Source organism: Penicillium argentinense (genome assembly GCF_028826775.1).
Source record: "Penicillium argentinense strain IBT 30761 chromosome Unknown utg000009l_segment0_segment0, whole genome shotgun sequence".
Lineage (NCBI taxonomy): Eukaryota > Fungi > Ascomycota > Eurotiomycetes > Eurotiales > Aspergillaceae > Penicillium > Penicillium argentinense.
The window spans coordinates 3,469,251-3,488,272 of record NW_026622668.1 but is presented as its reverse complement, the minus strand read 5'-3'; the positions used below and the strand labels follow the sequence as shown (position 1 = coordinate 3,488,272).

At 53.8% G+C, this 19,022-nt stretch overlaps 5 protein-coding genes across 5 annotated transcripts; 1 reads left to right on the top strand and 4 right to left on the bottom strand.

The window, feature by feature from the left end:
- Positions 1-454: 454 nt before the first annotated feature.
- Positions 455-6,828, bottom strand: N7532_008883 (NACHT domain protein; the record flags this gene model as incomplete). Its single annotated transcript, XM_056621374.1, has 4 exons — positions 455-5,556; positions 5,619-5,894; positions 5,956-6,295; positions 6,355-6,828. 4 exons carry the CDS (start codon positions 6,826-6,828, stop codon positions 455-457), a joined length of 6,192 nt encoding a protein of 2,063 aa, XP_056472180.1.
- A 2,615-nt stretch (positions 6,829-9,443) lies between these two features.
- Positions 9,444-9,842, bottom strand: N7532_008882 (uncharacterized protein; the record flags this gene model as incomplete). Its single annotated transcript, XM_056621373.1, has 1 exon — positions 9,444-9,842. The coding sequence occupies one exon, from the start codon at positions 9,840-9,842 to the stop codon at positions 9,444-9,446; it is 399 nt and encodes a 132-aa protein (XP_056472179.1).
- Positions 9,843-9,925: 83 nt separating this feature from the next.
- Positions 9,926-10,199, bottom strand: N7532_008881 (uncharacterized protein; the record flags this gene model as incomplete). Its single annotated transcript, XM_056621372.1, is given in 2 exon segments — positions 9,926-9,985; positions 10,005-10,199. 2 exon segments carry the CDS (start codon positions 10,197-10,199, stop codon positions 9,926-9,928), a joined length of 255 nt encoding a protein of 84 aa, XP_056472178.1.
- Positions 10,200-10,805: 606 nt separating this feature from the next.
- N7532_008880 (uncharacterized protein) lies at positions 10,806-11,171 on the top strand (the record flags this gene model as incomplete). Its single annotated transcript, XM_056621371.1, has 1 exon — positions 10,806-11,171. One exon carries the CDS (start codon positions 10,806-10,808, stop codon positions 11,169-11,171), a length of 366 nt encoding a protein of 121 aa, XP_056472177.1.
- A 1,760-nt stretch (positions 11,172-12,931) lies between these two features.
- On the bottom strand, positions 12,932-17,965 carry N7532_008879 (aminophospholipid-translocating P4-type ATPase DNF3; the record flags this gene model as incomplete). The annotated part of the gene is made up of 1 exon (XM_056621370.1): positions 12,932-17,965. One exon carries the CDS (start codon positions 17,963-17,965, stop codon positions 12,932-12,934), a length of 5,034 nt encoding a protein of 1,677 aa, XP_056472176.1.
- Between the last annotated feature and the right edge of the window lie 1,057 nt (positions 17,966-19,022).

Sequence of the window (19,022 nt, the reverse complement as noted above, 5' to 3'; positions counted from 1 at the left end):
GTGCGAAAACTCTTATACTATGAACGAGTTGGAACTTGGAGAGACGCTGGTAAATTACTCGTTATTACCAATTAAATTTGTCTTCAGGGCTAAATAGAAACGATAATCCTCACATCTTGATTTTTATATGTCGGAATCGTGATAAGCCCAACCCTGCGTAAGATGTCACGAGATGCAAGCGAATCACAGCTGAGGCTATACTCATCAGGCGTCCTACACATCCTTGGTACCCGAAAATGTCTTGTCAGTGAGAAACTTACCTCAAAGGCCAAACGAAGCAAATGCAACGAAGTTGTGCTTACTGATTTACTTATCGCAAAGGAGGTGATTTCTTGAAGTAAAGTCTGATCCCAATTTGTGCTAAGAATGCAAAAAATAAACTATGCTATATCACAACAAATGCAAATGACAAGGTCATACAATGTGTACAGAAACATCCCCATAAGTTACACTTTTACAGCTCCTCCTCGACCTCTTCACCGTTCTGTCCGAGATCCAATTCCCAGGACTCGATCTCGGTGTTGAGGGTGTCCTCACTTCCCTGAGCCTTCCCGCCCCCAAACTTCTTCGGATCCCACTTGTCGACGCCCTCGACGCCCTCGACGCCCAGGAGGTCGGCACCGAACTCGAGGAAAACCTCATCGTTGAGGCGCTTGTACTCCTCGTAATCCTTGGGCCAGTCACCCAGACGCTGGACAGCCAACTTGAGCAGATTGAGGTGCTGGCGGACGTGCTCGCCCTCGGGGAGGGTGTTGCCGTTGGCCGAGTCGCTGATGTCGAGGTCGTATGCGGAGCCGTCCATGCTCAGGGAGCCGTCGAGACCAGCCTCGAACTCGGCGAATGAGGGATCAATCAGGATGCGGAGCAGGTTCTCGTGAACACCGGCGCTCTTCTTGTAGTACTTGTTGGCCATGTGCTGACCACCCTTCTCAGCCTGGTAGCGCTGGGCAATGCCAGTGTACAGCTGGGAAAGAAGAGTGGACATCTCCAGGGTGCTGGTGTGGCGAGCACCGTTAACACGGCGGCAGTTGTAGACGATATCCTCGGCGAGACGGGCAGCCTTGAGGGCATCGCCGACCAGGTAGCGAGCCAGGATGTAGCGGCGGGCAAGTCCCAGAGTGACGGTAGAAGACCAGTTCTGGACATTGCGGTTGGCCCAGAGGCCGGACAGCAGCCAGACAAGATTCTTGTATTCCTTCTGCTCGCCAAGCAGGCCGATCAGAATGTTGAGGTAGTCCAGGCTGATCTGGGCCAGGTTGATCTTCAGGTCGCTGATGACACGCAGGACCTCCTGGATGATGACAGCAGAGACACCGGCCAGCTTCTTCTGTGTGGCCTGGTCGGGTTGAGGGTGGCTGGTGCGACCAGTGATGAAGATACCCAGGGTGAAGACGAACTTGACGATGGCGGGAGTGCCGAAGCTCTTATCGGCCGAGATGTACTGGAAGGCAGCCAAAGCGAGGTTGGAGGCCTCGTCGTAGCGCTGAGCCTGTAGGAGCTCCAGAACGCGGGAGTTGCTGGCAATACCAACCGAGCGGACGAAGTTGGAGGAGGTGTAGGTGTGGAAGTGGTCCACAATGGTCAGCAGGAAAATCTTGACCTGGTTGGCATCGGTCAACTTTGTGCGCTTTCCCTCGGTGGAGATGAAGTAAGCGACGAAGTCATCGAAGACGCGGTTGGCAGCGGCAGAGCGGTTGCTGCGGATCAGGAACTGGTACAGACGCGAGGCCGAGATAGAGACAGAATGGAAAGAGCTGCTCTTGGAGGTGGTCAGGCTGCGGAACTCCTCGAAGTAGACGTACTCGGTGGTGAGTGAGGCCAGGATCTCCGTGATGGAGGAAGTGCTCTTACGCAGACTGTGCTCCAGCTGGGCCAGGAAGACGAGGCTCTGGCGACCCTGCTTGGAGACATCGAACTGCGAGCTCTTGGAGTTGGAGGTGTCCTTCATGACTACCTGGCGGTACAGCTCCTCAGACATCTCAGTAGCCTTGGAAACCTGGTTGGTCTCGATGTAGCTGGATGCGATGGCGATAGCAGCAGAGACCAGGCGAGTGGAAGACTTCTCCTGGGTCAGGATATTGACGGTAGATTCCTTCAGCTCCTTGCTGATGGCAGAGCTCTCGCTGTGCTTGGAGTGGAATGACACAATCTCCTTCAGCTTGGACAGAGACTCCTCGTGAGCCCAGCCGTGAGACTCACGGACGGTAGTGATACGCTTGCGCAGAATCTTGGAGGCACGCTCAACCTGGCTGGACGACACATTCTCCGACTTGTGGAGGAGAACGGCAGTCTGCTCCTCGTAGATGCCGTCAAGAGTGGCAGAGATATCCTCGCGGTCGATCTCGGTGGAGTTGATCTTGAGCAGCTCCTCATACAGGTTGATGGCATCAGTCTCATAGCGCTTGGACTCCTGGCAGACCTTGGCGAGGGTCAGGGTAGCTTGGATAGTGATGCTGGCAGTGGCACCGAAGACGGCCTTGACCTTGGTCTGGAAGTCCATGGTGACCTTGTGGATCACAGAGTACTCAGTGCGAACCGTACGCAGGACGTGAGTGTAGTGCTCGAAGATTTCCTGAACGAAGGTAGTGTCCTGGAAACGAGGAGACTTGGGCTGGTCCAGGAAGGTGGTGAACAGCAGAGTGAAGAAAGGCACAGCCTCGGAGTAGCGGCTCTGGATCCAGAGCTCGGAAGTCACGATAACAAGTGGCTCTAGAGCCTCGGGCTTGCAGACGGGGGCGTCCTTGTTGAGGGCCTTGATGATGCGCTGGTAGTACTCGACGAAGATGGGACGAGGACGAGTGAGCTCAGCAAGAGTCCGGAGGGTCTTGATGACAACGGGGTGCTCGGGACCGTAGTGCTTGACCTGGTCATCAAGGATCTCCTGGCGGATGTTGATCACGTTGTCAGGCTGCTTGGAGCGCTCGTAGAAGCGAATCAACTCAGTGGTGACACGCTCACGCAGCTTGTCATCAACAGGGCGGCCGCTGCGAACAGCACGGTAGACGCGGATGCGGATGTTCTCTTCACGAGGGAAGCGGCGGCGGAAGTGGTAGAACTGACTGAGGCGCTCAGCAAGGTCGACACACTTCTCAACATGCTTGGAAGGCAGTGTCACATCCTGGATAGAGGGAGCAAACAGAGAAGGCCACAGACCCTGGAGAACCTTCTTGGAAACGCGAGTAGCATCCTTCCAGCGGTGCTGGCTGACGAAGCGCTCAATCAGGGTGCTGGTGGCAGTGAAAGAGCTCTCGTCAATCTTAGAGATGGAAGAGGCTGCCTCGTAGACAATCTCCTCCAGAGTCTCCTCGGAGGTGACAGAAGAGGACGAGGAGCTAGCCTGCTTCATCACCTGGTGGGAGGTGGAGCTGATGCTCTGCTGAAGCTCAGAGTACGACGAGGACTGGGTGCTGTTGGTGCTCTGGTAGTAGTGGGAGCACTGCTTGAAGATAGACAGAGCAGCAGTGGTCAGGCCAACGGCAGACATCACCTTGGCAATCTGGTGGAAGTGCTTGGTGGTCGACTCGGACAGCGACAGGCTAGAGTGGCGGTACTCCTCCCAAACGCTGGACAGGATCGAGGAAGCCTCAGTCTCGCGCTTCTGAGTATGCAGGAACTGCGAGTACTCAGTGACGGCCTGCAGCTTGATCTCCTCCCATTGAGCAGAGTACTGTGCGCGGCACTCCTTGCTAGCACGCTGCCAGATCTCGACGTACACACGCTCAGCCTCGGCAACCTTGCCCTCGGCAGTGTACTTCTGGGCAAGCTGGATCAGGGCCTGGAAGTCGAAGGAGTCGGACTCGCGCTCGTCCTGCTCAGCATCCAGAACGAAGCGGATGCCGAAGTCGCTGTCCTGGCGCTTTTGGTGCTTCAGGTGAACGTGAAGATCACCGCGGGACTCGTTCTCGTAGCCAGTGTCAACAGTGGTGATGCCCTTGAGAGTGATAGTAAGCTCCTGAAGCTTCTTCTCTTCCTTGGTCAGGCGGTAGTGCTCGATCAGGGTGTTCATGGTGGTGACCACGCGCTCCGAAGTCTGACCGTAGTGGATCTTGTAGGTCTCAATCAGCAGCTGAAGGATCTCCTCGCGCCGGACCATGATATCAGTCTTGGAGGTGGTGACGCTCTCAGTGGTCAGCTCGATGAACAGGGAGGCGATCTTCATGGTGATCAGCGACTTGGTAGTCAGCAGAGTCTTGCTGACGGTGGTCAACTCATAGAACAAAGTGGTGGCCTCGGGGAAGCGGCCGATATCACGGTTGAAGAATGCCAGAGTAATGAGCGACTGCAGAGTCACCGGGCTGTTGGTGGTCAGAATGTGACGGCACAGGTTTGTGACAGTGGTGTAGTAGGTGAGCAGAGTCGGGGTCGAGATGTACTGCCACAGGGTGTTCTGGAGAAGAACAAGAGTGATGTTGGCAGGGAAGATCTTGCTGTACTCCTTGGCGGTGGGCGCATCACCACCGGTACTGTAGGTGGTGGTCTGGGTGAGATGGCGAGGCCAGTAGCGCACGGCAAAGTCCAAAAGAGGGTAGCGCTGCACCAAAAGGTGGGTGTCTTGGCGGTCCAGAGGAGTCAGAGTGGGCTCATGCTGCTCAGGGACAGTGCTCTTGATGTAAACCAGCAGACGGGTGACGAAATCAGCGTGACGGTCCTTGATGGTGGGGGTCAGCTTGCCCTTGGAGAAGACATCCAAGACAGCAGTGCGGATCAGACCGTGGCGCAGGTAGACCTGACCATCCTGAAGGAAGACCAGAGAGTTGAGGGGCTTCAAGGTTGGCAGGGGCTCAATCTTGCGGTCGGCCACGGTGAATTTCTCGGGCTGAACCTGGCTCAGAGCAGCAAGCTCGCGGACCTGCAGAGGACGGTCTGCAGTAGCGAGCCACAGCAGCATGTGCTTAGCATCCTCGCTGATATCCGGGTTGGACAGAGAGTGAAGGACGAAGTCACTGACGGAGATCTTGCTGCTGATGACGGTGTCCACGGCTTTGGTCAGGTTCTCCGGGGAAGACTCGTTGCGAGCACGCTTGGAGCAGAGCTTAGCCCAAAGGAAGGAGCCCTGGGAGGCCTCGGAGATCTTGTCAATGACGGTTTCCTGCTCCATCTCGGGCATCTGCTGGAAGACCTTGCTGTGCTCGAAGTTGGCACGGACGACAATGGAGATATCATCGGCAATGCGGTCCTCGGTGATGGGAACGTGGAGCAGGTTGTTGGTCCCGCTGGGCTTCTCGGAGCCAAGCGTGATCAGTTTGACCTTAGTGGCATTGGCAGTAGCGGTAGTCAGCTTCTTCAGCAGAGCAGACTCGCCGAACTGAGCCTCGTCAAGGCCATCGACAACGATGACCAGCTCCTTAGCATTGCGCAGAGCAGCACCAAGGGCGCGCTCGAGAGCAGTCCACAGTATGTTCTCGTAGTCCTCGTTGGTGGTGGCCTTGCGGCTACGCTCGTAAGCGTCACCCAGTATTTGCAGCAATCCAACGTTTCCAATGCGCTTCTCGAAGAGCTGGGAGAGGATAGTCTTCGCGATGGCGATCGGGTGAGTCTCAGCAGGGATGCGGGCGTCTAAAAGAGGAAATATGTTAGGATGACTAATTCCCGCACTGTACTTCTCGGAAAGCACTCACTGATGGGAACGAAGATAGTCTTGTAGGTAACACCACCAATGGGGTCCTGCAGACGGTCGACAATAACGGAAGCCAGGACGGTCTTACCAGATCCCGGCTTACCAGTGAACGACAGGGTAGACTTGTCGCTCTTCAGGAAGTGGGTCAGGTAGGGAGCCATCCACAGGCAGGTCATCTCCTCACGCTCATGGGCAAGATGGGAGGTGTTCTCAGCCAGGTGGCTCAGAACACGGTCCTCGGGGGCGAGCCAGGACTTGACGGACTTGACGACTAAGACTTTTGAGGTGCGCGTTAGCTTTTTGTTCTGGGGTATATAGAAGAGCGGGAACAATTTTACCCTTTTCAGCATCGACGCCCTCCTTGGTCAGCTGGTGGCGCCACATGGACTCGGCGATCTTCTCGCAGCGGTCCTTGAAAGAGTTGATCTGACCAGGGAAAGTGTTGTAGATGTCGACCGAGATCGAGCCGGAGGCCTGGTCGTTGATGACCTGGTGGAAGTGGGTGGAGACACTGGCAACCAGAGTAACCAGGTCAGACAGAGCCAGAATGAGCTGCTCCTTGATCTCCTGGGAGACATCGAAAAGCTCAGTGCGCTCCAGCAGGTTGACCAGGGTCAGGGAGGTGCTGTAGAAGAATCCGAAGGAAATCATCAGGGCGGCGGCGTTCTCCTTGCCAAGCTATGGAAATGAGGAGTTAGCGACATATCGACCTGGAGTTAATTGTGAGAAGAGCTTACCTGGAGAAGCATGTCGCAGTAGCCATAAGACAGCTGAGCAGCAAGGTAGCTGTCGCCAGCAAACTTCTGGATATTCACCTCGAAAGAGTGCAGGCGCTCAACGAAGAGCTGCGCCCAGCCGAGCACCTTGTCATAGCTGCTACCTTCGGGGGGAAGGTGGCTCATGCGCTGGTGACGGATCCATTCCAGGATCGACTGGTGGGTGCAGGTCAAGAGACGCGCAGAGGCACTGGTGCCGAGCTCATCACCGCTGCGGCGGTACAAAGACTGCACGACGCTGGTGATGTTGGAGTTGCCAAGCCCATTGAACTTGCGGGGCATGAAAAACTCGCGGCGCGAAGAGCGGCCGTTCTGCGAAATGCTGTCGCTCTCAAACATCACAGAGGCGCTGGAGACCTGGCGCGAACCGCCGAAGCCGTTGTAAAGCGGAGAGAGGGGAGTGCCCGGGACGGGAGAAATAATACCAGGGGCCATCTTGGTTGTGAAATCGGTGGCAGATGTAGCTTCTTCGGTAGAGATGTATAGTTTCTTTTTCCTTGTCAGAGCTTCGGGGATAGATGCTCTATCGGTGTATAGCTGGTGTTGGTTTCGTAACAGCGAGGATATTTCTCTTGGAGAGTGATTGGGATGGGAATTGGGATCAGACAATTCTCTGGTGCAGCAGCTCCGGAAACAACAAAGTAGCCGACACAAACCGGCGATCAGGCTCTTAAGCAATAAAAAAGGAAAAACTATGAAAGAAACAAGCACATGGGATGGGATCAGGGTAAAAAAAAGTTGGGACGAGGATCACACATCATAGGGATATGACGCGCCTTTTGTAGCAGCTCGGGGCGTGGACACCCTCAACACCTCCTATCCCTGTTCGAGCCCTGAAAATCCACACCTCTATTCTCAATTGCAAAACGGCTGGAGTGTGGAGGCGAAGCCACTAGGTTGGAAAGCTCCCAGCATCGGATTACGACTTTCGGTATCACTAGGTGGGTATGTAGAGAGCTTCAGCTGCATGGTGGGCGCAGGCTTTTTACCTCCACCTCACGAATAATGTCCGATCAGCAGCAAATCCCAAGCTCCCCGCTTTCTTTAACCGCGAGTGATCTAATGTGGCAACAGCTTCCCACCAAGCTGGTATCTCGCATGACTCTGGCTGTGTCTGGGACGGTCAAGGTTTCAACTTGCATGAGTTGGCGCCCGGCCCGAGGTGGTTCTGGGGCATGAGTAACTTAATGGCTAAAAATCCTCGTCCTGTGCATGACATTCCTACCATTCAATTGTGCCGTGTCCCCGCTCGGTGGGTAGGGACGTGGAGGCATGGTCATAGAGGACCTGCAGAATGATGTTAGTCCTGGGTGCCCTCCTCTCCACCAGGACCATAATTAGGGCATTTTCATTTAGCACCGTCGAGTCAGGGTCGCCACACTTGCCAGTCCACATGAGCTGTGCAGGAAAAAAAGTGAGATATAGACTAGGGGATCATAGATCTCAGCAATTTCGGAGACCAAATCTCGGAGTCACCGCTAGCCTCGACAAGAGCGGCTGTATGGAGTAATTGCCTTGCTAGTTTATGTACTTTTGCTGTCATGTCCGCGTGTAGCTCCCATAGTGTTCCCCGAGCACTTGTGATGCCTTGCTGGCAAAAACCGAAACAATTTTCCCTCCCTGACTGCATGGCGCAGAGACTCCAGTATGGGTCTGGCCCCCTGCAGTGGTAGCCAATTGAGCCTGGACGATGAACATAAAAGTGGATAGTTCAGAAAAACAGACGAACCGTCGATCGATTGGCATGGGAACAAGCCCGTGCAAATGGAAGACTCGGTCAAGTCGCCTTCTTCGCGCGGGGTTGAAGAGCCTGGGTCCTCTTCCTGTGTCCCGATCGGTGATGGGCCGCGAACCATGCAGGATCCGTGACGGAGGGATCCACCTTGACAGGGTGAACGTGCACCCGTGTACCCAAGAAAGACAGATCATCTTCCACGCTTTCTCCGGACACGAGCTGTCATGCAGCCAGCGGGAGGCCCGGCGGCATCGGGAAGACTATTGATAGATCATTGTCAGCCATGAGGGACGAGGATATTCCGCCCTTGTTCAGCTAGAAAGTATAGTCTCAATCGTATACTCCATCCGTCCTTGCACAGAATTCCAAATTCAAGTGTTTCATCCGGTCAAATCCGTGAAAGGGGGCTTGGCTGGGCCTCCGGGTTCTTGGGTATGCATGCTCTCGTTGAGGTGCATTAGCATGATGGGGCGTGTGGAGGGTAAAACGCGAGAGGCAGCAAGTCGAGGCGGAGATAGGGTGAGGCAGTGGCTCTGCTGGAGCTGAAGAGAGATCCGCATCGGCTGGATAATCAATCAGAGACGGCGATTGCGACCCGAAGCAATACGGAGCTGAATCGAGACCCACGCGGGCTCCACCAATTGCGCCGTCCCTGGGGGTTGGTTGCATCGTATCAGTCAAATACCAGATGTACCGTAATAATACCCCTCATCTCCAATACTAGCGCCGGCCTGCCGTAAATAAACCCTCGCCACCGGCTGTCAAAGCTCAGATCTCGGGAATTCCTGCAATCAGGGTTCCTTACTGCGATCCACTGTTCGTCCGGGCAACTTGGCCCTACCTGAGCCTAGCGCGATCGAACAAATCGGGGCCCGCGCGATGACGATGAGTTCTTGTTTTCGGTTTTGGTGTCACTTCACAAATTTGTGTTGTGGCATCTTCCGGTTAATGAAAATTCAATTCAGAGGCCCTAATTCATAGTTTCGGATCACACGTGGTATGTAGAAATCGCTATACTTCAGTCTGCGCTTCATATGCACGCGTGGAAAAATACCACGCCACCAAAAGACCAAAAAGCAATAAAAAGCAATAGGTGAAAAAAGCGGTAATCAGAAATAAAGTCGGAAGTGAAACACGGGTACAGAAGGGAAAAATTGAGGGGAAAAATGAAGTCCCCTGCCACCATACCAAATTGGTGGGTTTCTCCTCCCCGAGATCTCCACACGTCGTCAGCACCTTGTGGCAGGTGAGGAAAAATTATATGTACAAACTCCCAAAGAAAAGGAAAAGACTGCAATTTTACACGTCCCCACACTCATTGTTCCGCCATGACTCGCTTGAGTTGAATTTCCAGCCCTTGCGCCCCGGGCGGCAGATCGGCTCCATCGTCATTCTGGTCGAAATACAGCCGCCATACCTCTTCGCCGTCGACGATCCCCAGCTCGCGATCCGACTGATCCCGGGCATCGTCTTCCGACAATCGCACCGCCAACCACCCTTGCCACCCTTCTAGCGTCACGTATTGTTCATCTTTAGTCCAGTCGTACGGCCCACAGACGTGGCCCTGACTGTCGGGACGCCCGCCCCAGCGCATCTCGTGCGTCTCGGCATCGAGGAACACCCAGCGTAGCATGGGTGGCTCTTCTCCGCTGACGGTCACCAGGCCAGAGGTGTTGTCAGGGGGGGAAGTCAGGATGTTGAAAGAATCCGCCATTGTACGGGATCATGGAGGACCTAGGTTTCTTGGTAATATAGAGCTGGATATGTCGCAAACACGGGGTGGGAATTGTCAGCATCTTACAAATAGACGGCCGGGATGCCTCGTCTCCTCGCTCGTGCTTTCGAAACATTGAGCAACTGCATGACGGAAACTTACTTTGCCGTCCAGACCCACATAGACCTTTGCATTCTGGACCTGTTGTCGTAGTTCGGGAGTCCCCTGAGTATGAGAACAGGTGGCCACTAGATGACAGCGCTGTTTGCGCTCTGTGGTTCGTCGATTCTCCTCCTGATCGCGCGTCCCCTGAGTTGCCTCGTTCAGACCAATCATGGTTGGCAACATAGCCGCCATCATGACGACCCCCAACACCATGATGAAGCGAGCTGGTATGCGGGGTTGTGAGGGGTTTGGGAAGCTGCGGAATGCGGTCTTAGGGCTGTTTGGTGGTGGTGTGGTTCCCAACACCGGCCTGCAAAACAGCTAAATACGGGAAATAAATCTTTCAAAGCCCTCACAAGTGGAGTAGAAGGCAGATGGCATGAAGTGGGGTCGATCTAAGTGGGGACCTCATCCACTTCGCCTCCATAATTTACATCATCCTTTCTGCGGCTAAACAAGAGGAGCCAGATTCATGCCGGGCTAACTTTGATAGTCCTCAGATTGGGACCCAGCGCGATGTAGATCACCGAGGAACCTCGAGCTCAGCTTGGAACGCGGGCTGGACGAGGCACCAGAAGGAAAAACTTGAAATAGCTCATAGCGTAACTGCTGTCGATTAACCCTCGTCTCCTGCTGTTCCATTGGATTTATTTTCTCCTCTTCTCCCGTTCAATTCCAATTCCCTCCGAAGTCCCATATAGCCACCCACAATGGTCGACCCTACCAGGTAAATTACCCTTTCCCAGCTCCAATTCCTTCTTTCTTCCTACAACTCCCTCCAATCCCCCATCCACTCTGATGTCGAAGGGCAAAAAGCAAAAGATCAAGCCACGTCCGCCGCCTGCCCCGGGATCCAGACGTGCCATGCCGCTTGACGAGGAGCTAGACCTAGCTAACTTGCCTCCTCTACCACCCAGCCCCGCTCCTTCCACCGAAGTCCGTCCTCCGGGCAACCGCAAGGGCAACCAGGACCCGGCTAGCGGTGCCACCGAGCAGGCTGGCGATCTCCTCGACAACGCCGGTCTCCAGATTCCCGGCGTCACCAAGGGCGGCGAGGAGAAGGACGGCAGCCTGAAGATCAAGATTCACCTCAACCTGCACGCCAAGGTCCGTCTGGACCTCGATGCCAAGCTCTACGGTGATATCGTCATTGGCCTCTTGTAAGGACAGAATTGGTGCGTTGCCCCACGCCCACATCGACGGATTTCAATGGTCAGTATGCTAACATTTTGTCAAAGCTGAGCGCGTAGGTGTTATCGGTTTCTGGTTTGGGAGTCACGAATGTATATAAACGAGTTTTAAACATGTCCCAACTACAATAAACGTGGTCCGGTCCCTATCAGAGACCAGATCGATTGAAGATCAAACGATCCCTCTCGATTCCAATCTCTTACAAAAGTCCCTCCAAGGCCCATCCACTTCTGTCGTTTAACCCTCAACGCTCCTGCATACACAGCGGAGAATAACCTCTTCCCCGGGACGCACCAGAGCCAACAGCTTCTCGCCGATGAAACTGTTGAAATTGCTTCTTCTCCTGCACAGCGGCAATAGTCGAACCCACCCCATCGCCGTGTAATACTCAACGCTCTTGCATATACATATAGCTATATGCATAAAATGGGACGTTTCTCGGGGTTCTGTGTGGAGTTGCTTCTTCGCCACCTCCGGTAACATTTTGGTTCCGGGCCGGAGCTGAACCAAACTTTTATTTCGACCCCATCCCAACCCATGCTAATCCATTACGGAAACATATCTTGACGCCATATGACTCGCATTTATTTGGGTATACCAACCCAATGCCCTTATAGTGTAGGTACTGAAGCACAACCATGATTTGTTCGGATCTCGGCAGAAATTGCCCTTCTCTGCCACTCAGCCGTAACAGACACAACCCAGCGCCAGCCGGGGTTATCCCATACACATAAATACAGTCGCTGTCGTCCGTACCTAAAATCTAATACAATGCAAGCTGCATTGGTGTCATGCACGTAAGATGGAACGGTCCATGCATTGGGTACTCAGCAGACCGATGAGGCCGCGCAATCCAATCGGCTAGATCGCTTCATGGCGGCTTCGCCGTTGAGACTCATTTTTCGATTTTTTATTTTATTTTTATTTTATTTTATTTTATTTTGGATTCTGCGTTATTATACGTATTCGCATTCCTGCTTAATTTGGGTTGGTGTCGAGTCAGATTTCTTAATTAGGTGAGACATTTGATATCTCTCGTCGCTTCGCTGCAATGCTACACTACATAGTGCTCCCCCATCTGGGCATCTCAATGCCTAAATATATTATACACCTATCTCATTCTCAAGTTTATCATATTTAACTTACACTGTGATATCTTCAAGACACAAATTCAAGTCTGTATATTTGTGACTAGCAGTGCTATTGACACATTTATTCGAAATAGCAGTATCACATGACCTACTCCAGTTGTCACGTGTTCTAAAGTGCATTCATCTCGCGTACAGCATGAGCATGCACAGGTAGCTACTAGGAAAGGGTATCAGTACTTATACGAAATCGAACTACAACAATCGGCTTAAAAATCAAATAATAAAAAAGAATTAAATCAAACCAGCATGGTATACACTGCGATAAGCTATACACCTCAAAGGTAAAAAGACCAGACGACCACAGTCGGGGTATCACTAACAAACGCCTTTTAGCCCCTAGAGGGGACGATGAGGACGAGTCAAGGAAAGACGATAAGAAAGCCCGACCTCCATCCGAAACCGGAAGTCCAGGGGGAAATGATGAAAAGGTAAGGAAACGCTATGAGGGAACGACGCAGACCATGCAATCCAAATATTGAACACTCCAAACCACCCATATGCACATCATATACAATCGGGTCCAATAAAGATAAGTTTCAAGAAGGGTGAAAAGAAAAAAGGAAAAAAGGGACGAGAGAGGAATCACTTCAACTGTCCCTTCCGGATGGTTCCAAAGCCCTTGCTAAAGAGCTCGTGGATCTCGACCGAGCGGCGCGGTGCACAGGGACTTTCGGGGGCCGGTTGGTCGGGCGTTGAGCCTGTGACGTGTGCTGGCTGTGGCGGGGGGACAGTAGCAGAGGTATCGACTCCGATGGGATTAGCGGGATATTGAGGAGTATAGGCGACATCAACATGCCGGTCCGAAGACCCGTGCACGCTCCCGCTAAGTCGGGCACTACCCTCGGACCCAACCTCCAATTCCTGCGTCGCGGGTTTCTGCGACGGGGAATTCGTCATAACGCGTGGTCTAGCCAAGAGTTCACGAACATGACGCTCGCGCGCATCTATCTCCTCGTTCTCCCTCGCGATCTCGAAGGATGACTTCTTGCTTCCGCGGTCCCAGCCGAGCTGTAGCTCGCTGGCGGCGGCTTCTTCGAATCGTTTGCGAATATCTAAATCCTGCTCGTATTCTTGGAAGATGTCGACGTCTGTTGGGAAGAAGATAGCGCGGAGGGTGGAGACGGTGAGTTCGAAGAGGAGGACGGCTGTGACGGAAATGAGAAGGACGAGCCAGAAGAGGAGGTTGTTGCCGGCGTGGTGGAGGAAGTTGTCGGGGACGTCGTAGACGCCTTTTCCGGCGGAGAGCTGGTAGCGTTGGGAGAGAATTATGTTCCAGAGGAACCAGCCGCCGACGGAGATGATGACCACGATCAGGGAGAGGTAGGTTTTGTTGTGGACTTCCAGAAGTTGTAGTTTGAAGTTGATTACCACGACGCAGGCGGAGAAGGTTAGGAGGCCCAGGGCAAAGGTGTCTATATCTGCTGGGTTGACGTGGATCATGCCGTAGAGTCCGTACATGGTGAAGAAGACTATGATTGCCTCGCAGGTTGCCATGAAGGTCCACCCGAGCCAGAGACGGATATTAAAGCCGCCGTGTGTTTGGCCCTTGGTATAGAGTTCCGGTACAGCGAGAAGAGTTGAGGCCGCGAGATCTTTGGTGAAGATCCCCAGGAAGATGACGCAGAGAGAAGTGAAGAGAGTATTGAACATACTCAGACTCCAGGACTCATAGAGGCTGGTTCCCGTGTAGCCGTTCCAGCGTTGGTATAGAGCTTGCGTGAGGTAGAAGAGCATTTCTTTCCAGAATGTGCCGAGGGTATACTTGCATGCGCGCATGTAGTTCCAGCGACCGTGGACAAGAAGCAGCTTCAGAAGGAATCGGAATTGCGCGATCGAGTAGTCCGAGATACGTGCAGCTTGGAGTCCTTCTTTACCAGTGATTCCGATGCCAACATGTGCCTCCTGAATCATGGCAATGTCATTGGCACCGTCACCGATCGCGAGAGTAATGGAATCCTTGACCTGCAGACGAATAGACTTGACAAGGAACGCTTTCTGCTTGGGGCTCGCGCGGCAGCAGATAACCGAGTCGACTTTGATGGCAAGCTGGAAGAAGCGCTCACGCATATTCTCGTCCGCCTCGATAGTTGATAGAGTCTGTCCATCAACCACCACAACAGAGTGAGCAACCTTGCTGCGGGTGATGTCCTGGGTCAGACGAGAGATAGTCTCATCAACATCACCGTTCTCATGATCCAGGATGGTAAGAGTCGAGTAATCCTTGACCAGGCGGCAAGAATGTCCAACATTGATAGCAGTTTCACGCTTGTCACCCGTCAACATCCACATCTTGATATTGGCACGACGCAACTTTTCAATCGCCTCAGGGACGCCCTTCTGCAGCTTATCTTCGATGGCAGTAGCACCCGTCAGCTCCAGCTGTTGCTCAATCTGCTCGCCAACCTCTTCAATCTTCTGCTGACGATCCACAATGCTAGTACTAGCCTCGTGATAAGCAGTCTTCCAGGTTTTGTACGTCACCTCATCCAAGAATCGATGACCATAAAGCAACGTACGCAAACCATCAGTCGCGAAATCATTCAAATGCTGGAAGCATCGCTCGAAGATAACAGCCTCGTCAACAGCAAGAGCCTCTTCGACCAGATCCTCTTCTTCCTCGCCATTAGTCGAGCTTCCAGAGTCCGAAAACGCAGCCGAGTGTCTGCTCATCTGTGCCGAAGGACGGGGACTGTAATACTGAGCATCATCCCTATTGAGGATACCCCCCTCAGTCTCCCGATCCCGAAGCCAGACATCAATGCTCTGGCGCAGGGTAGAAGCATGATGACCCGAAACAGAGGAACGACGGCGCGCAAAGCTAGGTCGGCTAGCGAAACTGTTTCGCACCCCGCTATCCTTGCGACTCTGGTACTCGCTATTGCGGCGAATAACCTGATTGGCTTCCGCGGCCTTGCGCTTGCTCACCCGGCGCTCGATCTCAGCCGCCTTCTCCTGCGCCAAATCGGCTTTCTTGAACAGGCGCATGAGTGTGGTATCGGCTCCCTTACAGAAAACACAGATTCGTTGATCTGGCATGCGGACGACGACGGACATGCGCTTTCGTGCACTGGAAAATTCAATCACATCCATGATTTCGTAGACTTCGTCAACGGCAGGTTCATTGGAACCGTTGGGATGGATTCGAATCGTCAAGGTGCTTGTCTGGCGGTCCATAACCAGATATCCGAGCTCCTGCGCGGCAAGGACCAGCGCCAGTTCATCGGGTGAGGCAGCCTGGAAGGCGACGGAACCAGTGTCGTCTTCCTCGGGAATACAGGTGTGGCAAAGGGCGATAGACAGGAGGAACAACTTCGCCTTGCGAGCGAAGATGGTGTAGGGCTTGCGTTGGATGTACTCGAGCATCTCGACGGTGCGATAGTTGGCGGCCTGGCCATAGCGACGCAAGGCATCTGCACTAGCCGAGACATTGGAAGGTCGGGGCGCCATGCGAGCCTCAGAGACGTTTGACTTGCGATTGGCGGCCTTCTTACCCTTGAGATTGCGCTTCTTGTGAATGAGCTTGTGATGATCTCCTTCGCGGGCAGCTTCTTCTTGGAGGTCGAGGTCGTGCAACCAAGCGGTGCCAGCAACACTCATTTTACGGAAGCGCATGGAGTTGTTGGTCAAGGTACCAGTCTTGTCGGAGAAGATATAACTGACTTGGCCGAGCTCCTCGTTGATGGTGGACGTACGTGCTTCGAGAGGCGTGTCGGTTTCCGGGTCGTACATGTCGATGTCGTTCAGCAGTAGCATCTGCGCCACCTTGACAATCTCCATACTGACGTAGAGAGAGATGGGGATCATGGTGTTAAACATGATAAGGAAAGAAGTGAAGATGGGACCATAGTCGACCGAGGCATCACTGAGATACCAGGAGTTCTGCTCCACATCCTGGGACCAGTATTTATAGCAGACCGTACACACAACGGCAAGGATAACGACCAGAAGTACAATCAGCATGACAACACGGTTGACCTTGCCTTGCAGAGCAGGTTTCTTGATACGCGGGTTCTTGTTGGCATTCATGCGAATCTTGCACTCTTCACCTGTATAGATGACCATTCCGATGGCGCAATCAGTGTTCCGCAGAATGCTACCACGGTAGACAATCTCGTTGTTTGTCAGAGGCAGCTTTTCCTGGGCATTGACCGTGACGTGGCCGTCGAACTTGTAAAGATCAATATTCGGGTCCTCGACGACAAAGTGCAACGCATTACTAATGATATCGTCGACCGTGGAGCAGATCTTGGCCACCGGCTGGCAGGGGGATTTGTTCTTCAGGTTGGTTTCTCCATCCAGAGCCATCGTCTCGATATAGGCGACTCCGTTGGGACCGTTGGCGTGCAGGAGTGCGAAATCCGCAGGGACAGGCTGATCACGCTCAAGCTTGATCACATCACCAACTCGGATGTCCTTCCACTTAATCTCAACCCAGTCATGCGCACCACTAGCCATCGACGCGCCATCAGTGACAGGGGCCTGACCAGGTCGAAGAACCCAAGCATAGCGGTTATTCTCCTCTTTGTCAAGACGGTAACGTCGCCAATCATCAAATCCTTCTTTACCCATCGAGATACCAACGAAAATCAAAAGCGGAACAAGAGTCGTAAATGTTCCCGTCGTACTCAAACCAGGAATCATCTGCAGGATAGCCACAACCAAGAAGTAGAAGTTGGCCAACTTGGTAAACTGCGCAAACAGCTGGCGTGGGAAGAAGCTCCAGAAACTGTAGCGACTGGAGCGGATCCAATTGCCGATATACGGTTTGCCGGTACGCTCGTCGACCAAAGTATCGACCGTCGACGGGTTGAGATCGATCTGGCGACCATCCTTGGTAGGGGGAATGTCTTTGATGCGGAGGATGAACTTTTGCAGGACCGTCAGGAAGGCCTCGATGCGAGAAACGACCACGGCTCCGGCGGCCTTCTTCTTCTTCCATTTGCCCTGAGCGACGGACATGTACTCCTTCAACGGGCGCTCCGAAGGGTCTGACTCGATATAGGTGGCGACCTCTTCCTTCGTGGCGGGCTCAATTGGCACCGTGGGCGCACTCTGCAATTCATTCTTCTCTTCGATTGGGCTCGGTGCGTGCTGGACCGGGGGAATTTCCGTAATGTCAGCCGAAGCGCGAGGGCTCACTCCGGGGGAAACAGGCGAGTCCGTCGTGTCGGAGGGAGAAGTGATATTTTTATTGAAGATCGACCGACGCAAAGAGTATCCACGGTTCCGCGATCGTGACCGACCATTGGCATCCTGGCTCTGCGGTGAGGTCGGGGAGAGAGTCGCGGTAGGGGGAAGAGGATTGGTGTTCGGGGAAAGGGGAGAGGTAGGCGAGCGAACGGGTGAATGGACTGTAGGCGGCGCCTGCGCCGTGTCGATAGTCAGTCCGCGCGAACTGGGACGACGGTCGGTATTGGCGTCCGCGGCATTCGTCGCATTGGAATTTGAGGAGAAGTTGTCGACCGGGGGTCGTTCGAGATCGGTGGAAAAGCGCACATGGTGGTGTTGGGAGGCCCGCCGACCCAAGTCGGACATGGTGCGCGCGGAGACGAGCGAGGGTCGCCTCACAATTTCTGGCTGGTCCTCCGGACGATTTTCATCGTCGTGGTTGGTCATGGCGAAGATCGGGAATGCTGCGATCGTGCTGGCGCAGGACCGGGCCGATCAGTTTCACCGATCGTCTTGTCTCTTTCTCTCTGGGTTTCCGTCTCTTCTAGAATGAATCGAGGCGATCGATCTGATGCAGAGACAAGCGGAAATTCATCCTCTGCTTTACCACATGAGGGGTCGGGCGTTTCAAGTTGTTGAGGTTTCGCAGCTGGCTGGGTTCGCCGATGTGATCTCGCCTTTTTCGACTGTTGAGGGCGGCCGTAAACGAGGGGATAGCCAAGACAGGGGGATCGCAAAAAACGAGGGGCGACGTGCGATGGATATGAGGGTTCACAGAATTCGAAGTTGTGTTCCAAGACGAAAGGACAGGAAAGGAAAAAAGAAAAGAAAGGCGCTTTGGCGAGATACTTGGGAGGGGAGGCGAGGCAGGCCGGATGCGGGAAGACGCCCGAAGCGGTCGGCAGTTCACGTTTGATACAATCGTAATAACCTCCCGATAAACTCGCAACGGTCAAGCGAAAATACGCAACACGCAAAATTGTTTGGCTGGAGAAAACTGGAGATACGTGTTGGAATCCAGAGAGGCATCAGTGGTGGTTCGGTGGGAGTGGGGGCAACGCGCAAAATGGTTGCACTTGACAGCCACCGTCCACCGCAGCACCACCAAAGAGACCAGGCTTTAATTTTAGCAGCCACACATGGGCGCACTACTATCTGCGTGGTGCAGGGCTTCCTGGAACCAGGTCTTCTGCAACCATGGCGCGCGGCCTGTCCGACCCCAAGTCGCCCCCGGCCTCCACAATACGACGGCTGCGGATAGGCCCAACCAGCCCGCATTCCACCGCGGCGTGGCCAGCCTGCGTCCGGTGGAGCGAACAGCCTAAGAACGTTCGATCCTTCGATAGCCCCAAAATGCAGTGGTGGCAACCTAATTTGTCGTACCTGCAACACTGCAGCAGAAGGCTGTGCCCCGTACCAGCGCCCGGGTATCCATGTACATGCAGGGAATGATGTGGCTAGATGTTCAGAGTAAGGACGGAGGGTACCTCCTACCGTAGGCCAT